The sequence below is a fragment of the Hippichthys cyanospilos genome, chromosome 21 (genome assembly GCF_059441005.1).
Source record: "Hippichthys cyanospilos isolate Australia breed blue-spotted pipefish chromosome 21, RoL_Hcya_1.0, whole genome shotgun sequence".
Lineage (NCBI taxonomy): Eukaryota > Metazoa > Chordata > Actinopteri > Syngnathiformes > Syngnathidae > Hippichthys > Hippichthys cyanospilos.
Window position 1 is genome coordinate 8,029,351 of NC_142389.1, and position 19,135 is coordinate 8,048,485.

The window sequence follows — 19,135 nt, forward strand, 5'->3', positions numbered from 1 at the left end:
AATGTGAAAATAAACTATATTTTACTACAGGCGTGTCCAAACTACAGTCCAGGGGCCGTTTGCGGTCCACAAACCATATTTTAGTAGCCCTGGCCTATACTAACATGTTTTTAAATCATCTACAATGCACTTTAACAATACAATAAATATGTGAGAAGTTTGGAAAATGTAAAAAAATATACAGCTATATTTACTATTTTATTTCTCCAGGAGGAAGACTATCCCGGTGCTATCCAGCTCTGTCTGGAATGTCAGAAGGCTGCCAGCACATTCAAACACTACAGCTGCATCAGGTATGGTACTTAACGGGACACGGTACCGTTGCAATCGGAAATGGGCTGTTGGAAAATTGGAATACTGACATCCTCTTCATAATGCTTCAGTGGAGGAATTCACCTAATCTATTCTATTAACTATAATTGAACAAGTTACTTATTGGTTGCTCATTTATAATTATTGTCCATGATGGTGAATAATAAAACAACAAGAGGGCAGATTTCTTCTTCTTCTTCTTCTTCTTCTTCTTCTTCTTCTTCTTCTTCTTCTGTTTATTTGTAGTCATAGTGTTATTAAAAAGGGCCAGGACTTAGTTTAAATGCAGATGGCAATGAAGTTATTGCATTTCATGTCTTGTAATGGCTAATTCCTGCTGTGCGTTTCATCATGAGATATTTCTAAGCATCCTCCAACTAAACCTCACATCACCTGTGTTTGAACTTAAGGTGCCAAAAATCCTGACATACTGTATATACAGCAAATATCTTTTTTTATGTCATAACACCGGATGCAAAAAAACGAATGCAATTCTTTCTCTAAATAAGGGGTGAGTTTCTGCCTTCAAATCAACACAAGAAGCATTTGACTTCCACAAACAATCAGCAGTTTAGAAAAGTGGCTCAGAAAACACTTTGACGCTAAACACTCCGGTTGTAACAATTGGGCTTAAGTGACAGGATGACTGATGATCAGTAAGCACACATTATGCAGTGGAAATTGCAATGCTAAACTCACCTCCTTACTCCTCCCCTTGCATCTGTTCTTAATTTGCTTGGATATCACAACTGTCTACCATGACATTAATTTGTCATTATTGGCAGTGAATGCATATGGGGATGCTAGAATGTATGACAATGACAAAGAGGTGGCCGCGTACAAAACACTCCCATACATTACTGGCCACCAATATCCTCAGGGCATGCATGACTTCAGATTTGAATTTGAAATCAAAGTCAAGTTGATGTTGACTTGTTGCTGATTACGTCTGATATTTCAGTTCATCAATATGATTTTGATTATTTTGGAGTTGCCAAGTTAGTAAGTTGACTGGTCTGTACTGTATGAGTGCGACCCCTAACACATCTACCTTAATTCATGGTGGCTTTGCGTAAGGGTGTTAGAGAACAAGTGAGATGTGCCCCTAGCCATCTCTATGATGGCATTCTTCTCAACTCGAGAGTAGTTTTCAACATGACTACACCCCGGTGACACACTTGCGAACGACCATTATTATGCACGTTTTACTCAAGTTCTTTGGCCCTGATGGCATCACCCACTCTCAGCAGCTTGTTCCCGGCCTGATGCACTTTGATTTAACCTTGTAGCGCCAGTGTGCCATGCGCCACTGAATGCCCTATACGTGACGGCTTTTTTTTCTTGGCCGCCCCCACTTGTTCATGTCCCTTGCTTTTCAAAAGTCAATATTGTCATTTGAAGAACACTATTCCACCTCCCCCGCCCTGTCTCCCTGAATTTTCATCAAATAGCTCACATTGGCGGCAAACACACAGTCTGAAGCCTATTTTGTTAGGCTGGTGGTTCTCAGAGGTTGGTAGTGCACCCCTGCCGTTTGTGATAGGATTTTAAGAGATATATATAACCTCTAGGTTTTAGCAGGTATCAACAAATCTAATTTAATGCTTTTTAACTAATTAAACCGCAAAGGCATACTTATTCTTCTTTTAGGGGCCAGATGTTCAATATAATGTATTTATTTACATTTTTTTTTCAAATATTAAGGTAAAAGAGTGAAAATAGCAGTCACAGTATGAGTTAAATTTTGACAAAAACATTACATTTTTCTTTTCAAATTTAAGAGCAAATGAACTAGAACATGGAGTAACTGATTTCTCCATGTTGTTACAGTCTTCTGGAGTTGCTGAACTAAATATGCTTAGAGATTACAGCCCCAACAGGATGCAATTTTTCAGGCTGATGCCGAATTCTGGCAGAAAAAAATACTAATCACCATTTAATCGGATGGTTAATTTTTTTTAAATGATCATGAATAAAATAGAATTTTGTTTCCTCAAAATGCATTTCAATAGATGCCAATTAAATGCAGAGTTTCACTATTCATGGCTGTCTTGGTACTTATTCCCAGTGAATTGCAGAGATCTACAGTAAATATATTGGTTGAAAAAAGGTTCACAGAATGCATCGCATTTCTCAATTAATGAGGTTATAAGGACAGATAAGGACAGCATGACAGATCCCCAGAGTGTCCTCATCAAAACAAGTTCCAAAGAATAACCCATTCTGGGCTATGAGAAAGCGTTACAAAGAGTTTAGGTAAACTTACAAAAATACAAAAATAAAAACAAAAACTTTGAGCTGTTAGAGTCTACTTCATGACTGCTTATCCATTTTCCCCGGTGTTCACGTTTAAAAGCCACTTTGTTGCTTTTCTGCCTGCTACCTAACAGTGACTCTCATGACTACAGCAAAAAAATAAAAATAAAAAAACACAGCCTTCCCACTGAATTTGAGATTCCAGGCCAGAGCCTTAAAGGTAAAGATAGCCTGTTTATCTAGTCAGCAGCCTACTGCAAAGGGAATTTCCTCAAGGCCCTGTGGGCATCTATTGTCACTTGCAATTGAAAATGAGGTGTTAAAAACAACACACTCTCAGATTCCCTCCTAACTATATTTCAATACTCAAGTTCCCTGCAGGGAACAGGTTGTTAATTAGATTTTCCTCCTTATTTGTTATTTATGTATTCTGTATGATCACGGAAGGGTGCCAGTATGTAAGTATGTAGGCATGTGATTCCTCACTGAAAAGCACAAATATAGCACAATACAGGACATGTTTTGCCACATGGAGTATAGATTAGAGTGTGATATTTTATCACATGTTGTTTCAATTCTGTTCTCTTTGTGTGTTTGCCCTTGCTTATGCTAACACATGACGGTGTGGGCGTGGATTCAAATGATGTGAAAATGAACAGGGCATTTATCCAATTGGCCTGTGCTCCATTTTCAGTTGGACTCCATAAAATGAGAGCTATGAAGCATTTTCCAGGATGTTAAGTGCGGCCGCTAGGATATACTTCTTTAATCGTCGGATCTGGTTATTTTGATCGGAACTTCCGTCAACTTGAACCAAACTTTCTTCAATGTTGTGTTATGTAACAGCTCATTAACCTTGACCGCAGTGTTGGGATTTTGGCAGCGTAGCCAATGTCGCATTGTGTCGGCCAGACTGCTGATTCTTTGAGGTTCAGGAGCGTCCTTGTAGCGTCAACAGTGGTCTGTTCGGTCTGCTCGCTGACAACTCTTTAGTCTTTTAACTTTTTTGCCATTTCACGGTGACCAATAAGTCAAGTTAATTAAATTATTTCATCGTTTTTAAAATGGAAGACGAATGGAATTGAGCTGAATTGTGAAATTGAGATTATGCAAAAGTGGCAGAATGCTCGATAGGTGGTTTACAAGATATGTTTAGAAGAGGTACTAACTATTTAGTTGTGGAATTTAAAGGGCTAGTCTATTAATGCTTTTTTTTGGCTGTATATTGTTAATATTTTGTCTATAATTAACGTTTTAGTACAATTTTTAGGCACATCTTTAACCTAGCACTTGAAAATATTGGAAACAAATAATAAATACTATAAGTAACTGGGATTGAAAGCCTGGACCCTTAAAACATAAACATATTTCCTTGGGATTGAATTAGTTAATTTGATGACTAAATTGCTTTTTTCCACACAATTAATACTTTTAAAAACACATTTTTACATATGCTGTTGATAAAAAATGACATTACATAAAGTGAAGGCTCAGCCAACGACTAATAAATTATGATTAAGCCTGTGAATGTCACATGACCAACAGGTAAGCCATGATTGGTTGTTCCTCAAGCCTTATGCATAGCAGAACAATGTCATTTTAAAGGTATTAATTCTAATGAAAAATAGTAAATTTAATAAAATAAAATACTTATAGACAAAATATTAACATTTTACTGCGAAAAATAGCAAACTAAGTGGACTATCTCTTTAAGCAAGTGACGCACAACATATGGATGTGACGATTTTATTCCTTCCATTAAAATCTATTACAGTTAAAAAAAAATGTATAGACCATTAACTAAGTTTTCTCATTCTCAGTTATGGATTTTCTATATGAACAATCTGTGGGGACCCAATCTCTACTTTCAGCTTGCACCTCCCCATTCTCCTTCCGTACCAAGCAAAGATGCTTAATTAGCAATTTTATTAAGGACACTTTCTCCCTTTGGGCGACTTGCTGTCTCACAAGGCCCAACACAAGAACAGACTGACCCGAAAAAGACCCCAAACAAAGCAGGGACAGAAGCAGGGAAACGATGGAACAAAGGATGATTACGTATGGGTGCTGAGTTGGGGTACCCCAAGGGAATTGCATGGGTGTCCGGGGATAAGCAAAATAAGATATGAACATCAGATGTGATAACATCTTAAGATGCTTCAAGGTTATGTGGGTGTTTTATGTTTGTCATAAGCAAGCATAATAAGAATCTATAATACATTTAGGTAAATCAGAAAATAATGCATCCATCATCATAATTTACATGCTTGAAAAGGAGTAGAAAGAAATTGTAAAATACTTATATAACCCTCATTCTCATTTTCATGATGAACTAAATAAATGTAGGCATAAAGACGGTAATTCACATAAAATGATGGTTGATACTCCCCAAAAAGAGTATTTTAACATGTGCACATTATATGCATACATATACAGACTGTGAACATACAATCACACACACGCATTTTATTTTACTTGTACATATGCATGCATGTCTGCATATGTCCATATATGCTTATGCACCTGGAAGTATATAATAGAAAACTGGTTGAGAAACACTGCTCTGGTTTATTGAATATATAAATAATAGTAAAAACTGATGGCTGAGGGGTTATTGTGTTTTGAGTTTGTTGTAAAGAAATATAAACACAGTATTGAACTTTTTCTCTCAACAGCGAATTGAATTCCAAACTGCAAGACACTCTGGAGCAAATAGAGGTACTCTCTCACGCTCTCGCACACTCTGCCTTATCTGTAATTGAGTTATTGAGATCCACTTTATGTGAAAATACTTTTAATGTTTATATAGAGTTTGCCTCTGTGCTTTAATTTCACCAAAACATATTTATTCCAACAGTTTGACTGTTTAATTTTGCCTCTGTCCAAATATTGACAGGCTGAAAAGTCATTATTATGAGCGCAAAAGGACGTAAATCATATCAGTTTCATCTAGAGCTCTGTTGCGATATTACGGCGTGATAAAAGGTATGCAAAGCAATTTTCTCAGCATTGCCGCCTCTGCGCTTGAATAGATTAATTACTTTGCTTTGTCTGTACACAAGAAAACGGCATGCACACCTGCACACAAATATTGCAAAGCCAGTGGGGGAGTGCGTGCTTGTTTACCTGTCAGCTTTGGTGACAAACAAAAGAAAATCCTCTAAACTCATTTTACTAATCGCTTCGTATGAAGAGCAAATTTCGCACATCGGGTAGATGATATTTTTGTGTACTAAGTATACGTTTGGATTAAATTCGTCAATTGGTATTTCATTAAACAAAAACATTTAGCTATGATTTTTAATAGTACTGTATGTAGTTTTATCATGTCTTTTAGGGATGGAATTAAATCTAGTACGACGGGCTCTCGCAAGATTAGAACACCACGAGATTTCTTGTCCCTGCATGTTTTTTATCTGTTTATTTGGGCCACAAGTGCAAACAAGGGAAAATGCACTGTGTGTTGCGCTCAGCATGACAGTAAAACATGTCCGTCAAACTTGGTGAGAAACCCATCCAAACGTTTCAAAAATTAACCTGATCCTACCAAATAACGTATAGGCTTTAATGCCTTGCTAAGCTTTTACTTTGAAGTTCTTGCAGAAACGCTGACATGACTTCCTACTGGACAAACGGTTTGTTACTTCCTAAGTGAGTCTGGAATCACCACTCCCAATGTAAAGAACATAACGTCGCTCTGAAATCATGTTCAATTGCCAACTCAAGGCACTAAAAAAACAACTTAATGATGCTGACATTTTATTGTTGTATTTTATTTATAATATTTCATTGACATTTGAGTCCCGCATAAATTAGCTACTAGCTAGCAGCAGTCAAGTGCCTACGAGAGCATTCATTTTCAGAGGCAGTTTAATAGACAAAAAAGACTGAACACATTGACGCTTACATCCTGACACAGATTATGTTGCTACTGATCTGTTTTGAACGCGTCTTCTGCAGGTCTTAGGTCACTTTGTGTCATTTAAAAATATCGATGCGGAGAGAGCTGACTAAAAAGTTTAAATGTGATTAAAAAAAATGTTTTTAAATTTTAAAATGCAATCATTCATTATTAAGTGGAAATGTGTTGTTTTTTATTCAGTGTTTATAATTGTTTTTCACCAAGCAAAAAGTGATTTTTTTTTTATTTTTATACATTTACCAAAATATTGTGATATATCTTATTATGATATAATAGAAGCCCCCCAGGAGAAATACAGAATGTGCTTATGATAAAATATTGACATATCAGACAAAAAAATTGTTTGCATTTTTTAAACTAGCTCAGCTTCAGCTGAAAATTAGGCCTATAACAAAAGTGCATCTCTTGTTTCTGTTTACATTCACACGCTAGCTTGTTCATTTTTCTTGTAATCTGCACAATAAAAACACAACTTTGAAAATGGAAAATTTATGGTGTCCATTATTTTATATGACTCATTTTGCCAAAATCTCCTCTCATTCTCTTGGACTAATTCTCGTGAAACATTTCGTCTCATTGGATTTGTGTCTCCTTCCATCCATTTTGTTTTGATATGCAACTTAGAATATTTTACCTCTGTCAGCATCCTGTTCGAAAAGGTCCTTATACACTCTCGTCTTACACTCTTGTCCTCACCTTGTTTTTATTTTGCTTTTTTTTACTTATGTGGAGAAAAAGAACATCCACTCATATCCACATCCAATTATTGTATCCTCCAATTTATGTACGAGCCATGTAGCTGCACATCTATATCCAAATCCCTGCTCTTGTTGTTGATAATTCCCCTCTACTCACCCTTTGTCATCCATCTTTTTCTGCCTCCAGGAGCAGCTTGACGTTGCCCTGTCAAAGACTTGCAAACACTTTGATGTAGCGCACTATACCAAAGTCCAGCTGGCCTACACACTCCTGGGGAAGACACAAGTGAGTTTTTGCATCCCTGTTCAAGGTTATGGAAATGGTCCAACACATAAAAAAATGTGTTTCCTCTTGCTTCAGTCATTATCAAATCTTCGCTCAACATTGGAACGTTGTGCATGTGATTTAGAAGCTAAATGACAATCGCAAGGTTGTTTGAGTTTGTAGTTCTTTTCTAAGGTTATAATTATCCAATACATCTTTACCAATCTTCTAAATCAATATTTACATGCATGCACAATGTAATGCAGGCAGCTCCCGGTGGTCTCAGTTGAATTGGTTCAATTAACAGTTTCAATATTTGATGAAAAAAAAATACAGTTAAAAATCGGATTGCCTTTCTGCCAAAATGAAGTCTAGAGCTTTTGGCCAAGCCTGGTTTATGTGATGGCATATTTTTTTAATGGAAGGGTAATCTAAGGCATTTGAGTGGGTTCTGTAAACGTATTTACAGAGAAACACAACTCAGAGAAAAATAGAATTAAAATTTTGACTACAGTAAAATAAAATGTATAAGTAATCAATTTAAAGAGACGCTGAGTCTCACGGTTGTCATTCTGCCTGGCTCTCATTCACCCCAGTTGGGATTCTACTAGGACTGTGACTATTGAATATTTTTGAGTGTTTATCGTTTATTCCATTAGTTAAATTTTATTTTGCATTTTAGTGTACAGCGTTCCCTCATTTCTTGCAGGGATGTTACATTCCCCAAAACACCAATGTAGATCTGCATGGACAATAAGAACATAAACCTAAAATAGAAAAAGTTATGGTGCGAAATGAAAATCTGTGATAGACCAAACCTGCAATAACCAAACTGTGATGTAGCAAGGGAACACTATATTACAGAACCAATCTTTTCTCATTTATGGAATATTTACCAATTTTTGCTTATTGCTTATTAAGCTTTTTTGCGATGTCATGATTGTGTCTTTGTTTTTTGTTGATGTCATTTTGAATTGGTTGACAGTTTTTACAATGGATCACTTCAAAATCTTGAGAAAACCTTGAAAGGGGAAGTCAACCCGCAGAAAAACTCCACAATAAAATTGCATCACTTATGACAATGGGCACTCGTATACAACTTTACGAAGTAAAGGCAGACAATGTTTTGTGAAGGAGTCACTATAACACAGTTTAGCACAGTAGCTTCATGTTCCAATTAATTTTTTTTTAATTTGTAAATTACTGCTCACGGCAAAAAAGCGGAAGTCAACCCCAAAATTGTCTTTACAGTATTATGTTCTATATATTACCACTTGTCTAAACATGCTAGTCTGATTAATATTGTATTAAAAAAAAAGTAACAAACCAAAGCAAGGTGGTCAAAAGGGAGCGCAACAGCTGTTGGACTGAGCTTCTTCTTTACAGCACGTAGGTAGGAAACAGCCCCAAGCCCACTCAGTGTAATGAAAAACATAAATGTTTCAAAATGGGTAATGAACTCTTAGCCTTAGTAAAAAGCTAAAATCGTACCACAAAAAAGCTGGGCTACTTTATTTCTAGAGATTTAAATGTGCAAGTGCAAGACTATTTTCAGCTGTGTTCAGTTGGAGGCTTATTAAGTATTTACAACGGTATAATATAAGGAGAGGGGAGAAACTGCCCTGCTCATGTTCGTCTTAATGAAGGAACATGTCACACATAGCTACAGTGTAGCTCACTGATGACTTTTTAATATATCTTGGACAACAATGCATCTCTGTGTCATGGAGAAAAAGCTATTAGGCATTGACTGAAATGCCAATGCTTATTAAATGAGTACTCACAGTCCCAGCTGCAAAACATTTCTCATTTTTCACACCGACATTTTCAGTGCCCCTTTATATAAATGTAAATTAATCTCCGCATATTAAATGTGGCAGTTTTCGTTTAATCAGTTTATTTAGATTGCAAGATGTGCTAAGGCAGTCGCCATCGGCAAACGGGTTATGGACACGGTAGGAGAATGTTGAAAGGAGGAGGTTTGAGCTGGAAGGACGTTTGGGCCATGGAAGTAAGCAGCTTGAGTTTTGCCATCAGGGCCACATATGACATCCTCCCCGCACCAAGCAATTGCCACCAATGGTTTGGCAAAGACCCTGGATGCGTTCTGTGTTCTACGCCAGCCTTCCTTTGGCTTAAACTCACTGGTTACAAAACCACCCTTATCCAAGAACGATATACTTGGCGTAGTAACCAAGTCCCGTAGAGCCTTGCTGCTACACTGGAGGAAAAACGAACCAGCACCAATGCCCTAGTGTTGCCAACGTCTAATACTTCTACAACACCATGGGAAAAGGCCTTTGTCTGTGACCGAGCTGCAGCTACCAGGAGCTAGTCAATTCCATCAGAGAGAAGCCAGCTGTCCCTTGCACGTGACTCACTGGCAGACTTTGGCAAACAGCTGGTGTTACCCTCAGAGATTGCAACCACCACTTTGAGACCGGACCTGGTGCTTTGGTCTTCCTCCATAAAGAATATGTACATAATCAAACTCATTGAATCTTGGGAGGAGGTTTGTGAGCGCAAGCATCTGCCGTATCCCAACTTAGCCGACGAAGCAAGACAGCGTGGCTGGAACACTAAAGTCCGCCCAGTGGAGGTTGGGTGTAGAGGGTTTGGGGCAACATCCACCACTAAACAGCTTGAGGGACTTGTTAGTCAAGGGCAAGAACCAGCGCGCAGCTGTCAAAGCTGCTTCAGAGGCTGCAGAAAGAAGCAGCCCGTGGCTCTGGCTAAAATGGAACAACCCCATTTGGCTCCCCAAATAGTTAGATAGGAGGTATTCGGTCGGCTTAAGCTTGACTCAGGGAATAGGGCGCCCCTGCCATGCATAGTCCCCTGAGATGTCGACCACTTGTCAACAAGGTGACTCTCAGGGCTAATTGGGCTTGGGACGCAAGCTGAGGTCTGATTACCCTACAGCTGGCCGCCTCTGGTGAGAGTGTATAGTGTAAAATGCTCTACATCCTATGACAAAGACCAACACTACTGAAGGGGCATCCGTAAATTTCAGTTCCTACAACCTCCATCAGTCATTTTAGTATAGCTGGTTAACTACTGAACTTTGAATGCTCAAAGTGGAGAACATGGTCAAAACATCTACTTTGCATTGAAAGGTTCTGGGTTTCAATCTTTTTTTGTGTCTGTCCCGACAGTCTAAAAATGCTTCTATGAAATTGGAGGTGCAGAGATTAATATTATAGGAAACTCAAATCTTCATCTCCTCTTTGGATCAAAACATTTATTTATGAAGTTTAAAATACTCCCAGGAATTCTCGGTACATGTCATTTTACCTAATCTTACTGACTTATCATAATACATCTTGAAATCCTTCAAACCAAAAAAAAAGTCAACTGCCAATGAATGTTGTTTTAGCCCTTTGATTTGCAAAATCTGCTGCAAGCCTTTTTCTTTACAATGCCACACACTCAGACGAACATGACTTGATATAATCATTTCCATAACTTGATGTTTGGCCTTCTTCGCAGACTGCTATGGACCAACTGCACATGCACTTCACCCAAGCCATCCATAACACTGTGTTCCAAGTGGTGCTGGGATATGTAGAGCTCTGTGCTGGCAATGCTGATACCAAGTTCCAGAAAATGCAGTACAAGGATCTGTGTACGGTAAGCGACTGATGTCCTCATGCAGTAGTATATTACACGTGAAATAAACCACATAAGGAAAACTTGAGCGATATGATAATAGTTAGTTTCTCTTCTCAAAAGTTGTGTGCTTGTTAAGCTGCTCACCATGTTGAAATATCTTTGACCTAATTGCTTTGTTATTAGCAGTGCTTACCTAACATGAGTTCATATTATACTTGTCTAACTCAGTCCATGGTCAATATTAGGCTCTGATATTATTGATAACCATGAGCAAAAATATCATGGTATCTCTGGTTGGGCACAGAGTCAACTGGTTTTGAGGATCTGCTGATACAGAGTCTCGAATTGATAGCTCGGTAAGGTATTAAGGATAGACAGAAATAATGATGTATTCATTCATTTCACTTTTTAATGTTTTTTTGTTTCAATATGTCTTCGTTATTCAAAAAAACGTACCAAATAACATAAAAATAATTTTTCTTAGCAAGTTTCATTGTCTCATAGCTTGTGAGCTATTTATAAAACAGGCCCGTCCACCCTCCTCCTCCTTTGTATGTGCCAAGGAGGGAGATGAGGGCAGGGTCTTCAAAGAGGTGGCTCATTGACTCAACTAGGCAGGAAGCCACTCATATTTGGACCGTTAAGATTTCCCCCGCTGTTAGATTATGCAAGAAAGAAAAGAAGTGCTTGTTACTGCCAACATACAGTATTAGCACTTATTAAAACCGAGGCTCTTTGAAAACTACTGTAAAACGTCAAACTGTTATTGTGCCATGCCTAGTGTGAGATGAAAGACGAAAATGGCTAAATATCAAAGTCTATTTATGATGTGATACTGCAATGTTCATAAATATTAATCAGGGCACTGTCACTTTATCCCTTATTTTACTTGGCTTACTATAAACTTGTATCAGCTACTTTCGAATAAATCCAGTAATGCTGTTTTAGAAGCTGTAGCTTGGTCAATTTATCATGAACTTACTGGGGTGGAATTGCGGAGTGTCCCCCAGAGATTATGCTGTAGAAGGGTATTGGTAAAGGTTCCCTGTGTCTGCGGCGTGGACAATTTTATTTCTGTCCCATTTCACACCATATTCAAGTTTTGATAGTTTTCTTCTTCACACTCTTTTTTTTTTTTTTTTCCTTGTTGACTTCTTGTTGTTGGGCACGCACAGCTGTCATGTGGCAGATTTCCAATACCCTGTCCCCTCACTGCTGCCTCTTTTTTTAATGTCTTCTCATCTCCAGCTTGACTTTGTTTCCTCTATATGCAGTAGATTTTCACAGACTCTGCATTTTTTTTTAAAAGGACCCTGGGTAAAGGCATATTTTTTTGTGTTTTGATGCTCATCATAATGTATAGAATCTAAAACAGATGTTAACTTCAGAATAATAACTAAAAGCAGTATTTCAGGAATTTTTTTCATTATACATTTTGACCTCTGACTATCTGTGTTGTCTGATGGGATTCATTAGAACATATGCATTTTAGTTTGCTATATTTCCTTAAATACTGCAAAATTTTGACTCTAGCCAAAGTGATGATCTCGATGAGAATTTTAGATCAATTTACAAAATTAGTCCGTATTTTTACATTGCCTTTCATATGAACATCACATTTTCAAATATAAAATGGAACTTTTTGTAATTTCATAAAGGGGAAGTGGCAGGAATTTTTATGTAATGCATGCATTTGAGGTTACACCAAGGTTTTGTATTCATCTAGGTGGAGTTGCTTATTTGTATTTAACAATACTGATCTACTACATCAGCATTTTTTCAACTTGATGAAAATTAATGATGATAAACCTTCTATGAACCGGGACGTTATGTGGCTAGTTTTTAAGAAGATGCACGTTAAGGCTGACCCAGACTTAAATAGGGAGTTCAGAACTGTTCCCATGGGAAATCTCCATCTCCTTGCCAATCCTCTAATCTGGTTAAGGCTTCATTGAAGCACTTTGATGATGAACTGAAGCTTCAGGTTATTGAATAATCGAAACACTTTACAATAAATAACTAACTACTGCTCTCTTGTTATATAGTCAAAGACATTTTCACTACACAGCAGTACCACTGTTAGACTTCCACTGTTGGCTTACATTAAAGTATATGACTCTAATGATTGTGTAAGTCTTTGTGTATCTTGCAAAAAGGTGAGGTGACCTTGAAATAATTCATAAATGAACCGACAGTGGTAGTTGTACTTGTTAACTGTATCACAAGCCAGCTCCAACATGCAATGCTCATTGTTGAACAAACTATTTTTGGGATCCCTTGAAGTGATGCTTTTGGAGAGAGGAGGATTCCACCTGACACCAGCGATATGATCCACACAAGATCAAATTGCAGGAATACTTTGTTCTTGAGAGAAATCTTTAGGTTGTTTACAAAATGAATTAAGCATGTTTGGCTTCACATTAACATGCTTGAGAGTTCTGTTTCACGTTTGCATCATACTTTATGTTAGCTCGTGCCTTGTATAAGATACTAATGTCGCATGTTGGTACTAACTAGTGTAGTCTACTAATTCATAATACTAGTATAGTATAGCATATCATATGATAGCATAAAGTAGCATAGCACAGCATAGCATCGTAGTTGCAAAAATTAAGCTTGTTTGGCTTCCCATGAATGTGCCAGAAAGTTTTGTGACATGTCGGCATCATACAGTATATTACCTAGTGACTTGTGACTAGTGACCTTTTTCTTTTCAAATTGAGATGAAATTAATTGGCACATGAGGCATCTTCTTGTGTAAATTATTTCATAGTGATTTAGTAACTCTTTTCCAAAACATTGTATCCCTTTATTTTAGCCCTTAAATGTCATACATACACAACGTTATAAGACTAGTTTTCAAGAGATGTCACACGATCTATCTTCTGGAGTTTCTGAATAAAATACACTGAGGCAAACCGCTATAAATGTTGTTCCATCCATCCATTATATATCTCTTTTAAATGTTTTTTTTCCTTATATCCAAAAATGCTATTTTCTGGTTAGGGGGTAAGCTGTAAAACTATTTCACAAGGCGCATATCATTAAAAAAGGTTGAGAAACACTGTCATTGAGTATACCCTGTTTTTAATTTTGGCTTTGTTACATTTTTGGCTATTTTTAATTGAAAAAATCAAGAAAAAAGTATGAATTCAATTTTATCTAGCTTAATCCTATTACAGTTTTACTCCCTTGCTTACCCACACGTAACCGTAAAATCCACACTGAATTTAATATTTTTAAATCCGCTGTATCACAGCGCAGTCAAAAATCTAATTATTTTGATATTGTGACATTTCTGTCAAGAAATGTTGATTCCAGCAACATTTTTTTTTTTAAACAGCACCCCACTTAAATGCTCACATCGTACAGAGCTGTGGTTTTGTGTAGGTGTAACTGAGGTTTTATTCTCCATCAAACCCACAGACCCATTTACACTCACACCTCTTCCTGTGCACCAGTTGCTTGGCAACATACACTACCGCTGACATGGTTGACTTGTGGAAAATATGGAGCGTCAAATGTATGGCACATCTGGTCCCTCAACCTGATTCCCATTTCACATTGTATGTCTTTAAATAGCATTTTACCCAGATTGAAGCAATTACTAGTTTCATCTTGAGTGACACACTTAATTGCAATTGTTGCCTAATAGCAAGTTGTGAAGATGTTTGTCATAAGATGACAACATTTATTTGTTGACAGTTTCCTCATTCTCTTTGTATAAAAGCATATTCAGTGAAGCGTGCTTGTGGCAGTGAAGCATTCAATTCCTATTCATTTGAAACTTAATTGTAAATTACCCCACCAAAAAGTCAAATGAGAAAGTGGTTCATTTGGAACCCTTTTACTGGTGATTACATAATTTTCCTAACAAGTTCATGCATTAATTTGCTCTTCCATCAGTACATTTCTTCTGACACAGAAACTAGATGTTTCCTGACAGTGTGAATAAATAATGAGCCTAAGAATTAATTAGATATGATATGTTTTAACCTGTGTTTGCTCGATTTTTGTATTTCTTTCGTTTTCCTTTTGGCAATATTTCAATTCAAACACAAAATAGCGTCATTGACTGCATTACTTCTATGTTTGCAGCATATTACCTTGGACAGTTACATTCCATGTCTGACGGATCTATGCAAAGCATTGTGGGAGGTGATGTTGAGTTACCATCGCACGATGCAGTGGCACGAGGAGCATGACAAGCAAGTGACCACACCCACACCAGGTACTGCATCTCACCAGGGCTAATTCATGTTTTGCATTTGAAGCAGACACTTCTACAACATTCCCAGACTTCACACCTCTCAAACATATTTTTTTTCATTCTCACTCGAGAATAATTTTCAACCCCTAATCCCATCACCTCTTCACATTGACATCATTTCTCAAGTTATATGTTAGTCATGAAAAACTAAATTTCCCTTTAGTAACCTAAGATGAATAAATATGGCACAGAATCAAATTGAACTAAAAGGCTTGGTGAAAATGGAGTCGGTGCTCTCCAGAGCACTAATCTTTCTTTGCTTTTTGATAGCAGCATAATACAGTGCTTGGTCAGGGCTGCAGCTTGCAGAGAAGAATCACACACATGTTTCAAGGGTATTTGTGTGCTTCTACACGGAGGAGTGAAAGTATCCCCATTCTGATGTCGACAGTCATTCATTGTTGTAGCGTTGTTGAATGACGCAATGTTTCTACTACATTTATTCAGAAGCAGCAGCCCGGCGCTCCTAAATTCTAGCCACCGTTGCTTCCAATTTTCCAATTTGAGTCACCCGCAAAGTGTCAAGCTTTAAAAAATGGTGAAATGTTGGTGAAATGTTGGTGAAATCCGGTTGCACGATGTGAACAAGTTTTAATTAGTGCATAAATTCATACATTTACTATTTGTTACAGGCACCACGAAAAAAAAGCGACCAAGGAATATGGCACAACATTTCGTTAAATCAATTAAACAATTCGTAAAATCTTTTTCAAATGTCATATTCTGAGTGACCGCCAATCTTTGTCACAAGAAATGAAATTGGACAAATTGTGACAACTATACATCAGCAAATGTGGTCATATCGCACCTCCCCGAAAACGTGTGCAATCAAATCCTGTGCGGTGCGACCTACTGAAAAAGTTGCTACCAGTACCAGTGCTACCTGTGCAAAAATTAGTGTTGAGCTCTGATAAATGTTGTTTGGTATGAAAAAAAACCATCTCTGTTAAAGTGCATCATTGGTGTCTATAGCAGTCAAAGGTATTGAATGAGTGAATTATTTTCTCTCTGCCCCAGATTAACCATTTCTTCCTTGTCTTTGTTGAACCTGACCTATTTCCATTGCTCAAGTGCCATTAGATGAATGTGGGTTATGAATGACTGGAAACATAATAAGTCCGGTGGACATTTCATTAAATGCCATCTTCCCTGTGAAGGAAAGGACATGCTCCTCAGTTCCTGCCAAGAGTGCCATCAATCATCTCAATAGTTGATTGGCTTTCACCTCCGTGTGTCGAGGTGTCCCTTGCCATAGCTTCGTCTTGCATTACAGTCTTTCCTAATGTGTGCGTGGTTCGTCGCTGTAGTGATTTACTGTGCATGTGCTGTCTCATTTGTTCAACAGTATGTTGAGGTGACTTTGACCTCCAGCTCACACTACAAGCCACCTGTGTCATAGCAGTCAAGCCTACTATAGATTGCTCTACTTCAGTGTCGATCCTACTTAGTATAACTCCCCGCATTTATTATATTGAGTTGTTCACGTTAACATTTCGCTCATTAATCTTTCCCCTTGATGAAAGGACAGGTTTTCACCGCCTGTAACTTTTATTGGCGTGTGTCTTTCTGTAGCTTATATCTGGACATGTTTCATTCACAATGAAGGCCATTATGGACAGAGGTCAAGGTTGTGTAATAATAAATAAAAATGAGTGCTTTGCCTTTACAGGCCATTGTTATTGGCCTTTAAGTCGATGGCAGGTATTGTATATATATATTTGTTGAAATTCAGCTTGCATTCTTTAGTGTTTGTATTGCATATGTCAAATGTAATGTAATACTCTTAACCTAGTCTTATTACGACTGGGTTATAATATGATTGAGAATTATGAAATATTGTGACCAGATGCAAACTCAATCAGACATGGCGGAATTGTGTGTGACAGCTGTCAGTCGGAGTTCAACTAAACATAATTCCCCAGTAAATGAAAAAAGAAGCAATACACAGAACGTGATGGTAACAATGAACCGAATGTTCAGCTAAAGGTTTAGCTGATGGCCAGGCATGATGACTTAGTGTCATCTTTCGAAGGTGAAGCTATTTTGTCTAGAATTACTTTCCATCGCTTGTGTGGTTAACAGTGATATAGAGAAAATGAAGCCTTGACGCAAGGTACAGTATGTCATCCACAACAAGGAAAGACTGGAAGCTTTTGAATCATCTGAACAAGTTTCACCTAAATGATCAAATCATAAAAATGTGAGCGTGGTTTGCACAGCCTGATAAAAACAAATATAAGATGGTCTTATTCAGCCACCATATGAAAGCGGGAATCTATTGTGTCATCTTAATTTTCCAGCAGCAATGTTAATGCCCTCTGTAGGACCATTTACGATGCTAACAAAATGTTGTGCTAAACATTAAAATGTTTTCTTAAATGTATTTGTATTTGTTCACACAATATATATTTGGATTAAAAGCAATATTGTGGTCAGCTGTGCCCTGCAGTCACCATCTACATAGACATTCCACTGCATGTTTTTGCCCCATGTATAAATCAACATTTTTAAATAGTAATTGAATTTCTTTCACATTTACATAAGTACTTCCACCGTGTTATTATTATTACTATTGTTACTCATGATAAATGACCGTGCAGATAACATGTGGAGATGGGGACATCTGTAATTTGCAATTGATTAATGCATATACTGTTTGACAGCCTACCTAACAAAAAACACATTACTGCTTGTCTCATTTGTTTCTATAATGATTGCATGGGTCAAGAAAAAGAGGAGGAGCACTTATGCAGATATACATTTACAAGGTTTCTTATGGAGTCTTTGCAATACACAGTATTTTTTTAATGATGATTCTTTTTCACTTGTGTTTGATGCAGTCAATACAGTCAGTGGGAACAGAATACATAGCTAGGTATAGATTACGATCCATTACCTCAGTGGTGTGAAATACACCTCTAGAGAAGGATAAGACATAAAGCACACATCAGGTCACAGGTCACGCAGAATTAATATTGTTGTCGAACATAAATGTGAATAGAAACAGGAAAAATAATTTGCTCATGATAAAAATGTCTGTCAAATGAAGTACAAATTCAAAATATGTTCTACATCTTTCTTTTGGTGGGGTAATGTGGTTTGAAATCTAAAGTAAGGCAGAGCAGAGCTTTGCTCTTGTTAATTATATTCCTCCCAGGGAGATTAACTCTGGTCCGGTGGGTATCCCATTTGTGTGCTCACACACGAGAAGCTACAGTGTGATCATATCTTAAGTGGGAGAACCTTGAGGATTTCTTCTCATGCAACTTTCTCTTGATTGACTTTCGCTGTGAGAAGAGATTACAACTTGGCATGAGTCATTTTGATCTGAAAAAGGCAAATTGTTTTAAAATTATAGCACCCACCCCCATATCCATTTTATTGTTCAACTGCATTGCATAGCTAATTTATTATTTCTTATCTTATATACAGGAATTTTAATTTATATATTTTGTTTTCCATATAATTCTACTTATTTGACAACAAACTTGATATATTGAGCATTTCCAATAAAAATCTGTGAATCCTATTCCACCAGTTGTCAACAAGGATTTTATTGCGTATAGTATATCAACACATTTCACAATACCACACTTTTACTGGCGCAGTTTATATATTTTTTGTGTGTATGGCGTGAATAAAAAACCCTTCAAAGGCTCCAATGGTTTCCTGTGGGCTTTGACAAATCCATACTCGCTGATCCCTACTGAACCAAGGTTTCGTCGTATTCCTTTGGTCTGAAAGTTCTTTTGCCTATTGAAAATGACCTTGACAGGCCCATCTTGTTGTCCTCTTATCAA

General features: G+C 37.3%; 1 protein-coding gene across 2 annotated transcripts in view; it reads left to right on the forward strand.

Annotated features, from left to right (window-relative positions):
• Positions 1 to 19,135, forward strand: part of vps50 (VPS50 EARP/GARPII complex subunit) — a 71,120-nt gene that overhangs the window by 18,781 nt on the left and 33,204 nt on the right. For both annotated transcript variants that reach the window (XM_088405602.1, XM_088405603.1), the window contains exons 9-13: positions 211 to 293; positions 5,244 to 5,286; positions 7,376 to 7,474; positions 10,943 to 11,083; positions 15,164 to 15,296. In XM_088405602.1, coding sequence (XP_088261728.1) covers positions 211 to 293; positions 5,244 to 5,286; positions 7,376 to 7,474; positions 10,943 to 11,083; positions 15,164 to 15,296 — 499 coding nt within the window. The remainder of the gene's footprint in view (positions 1 to 210; positions 294 to 5,243; positions 5,287 to 7,375; positions 7,475 to 10,942; positions 11,084 to 15,163; positions 15,297 to 19,135) is intronic.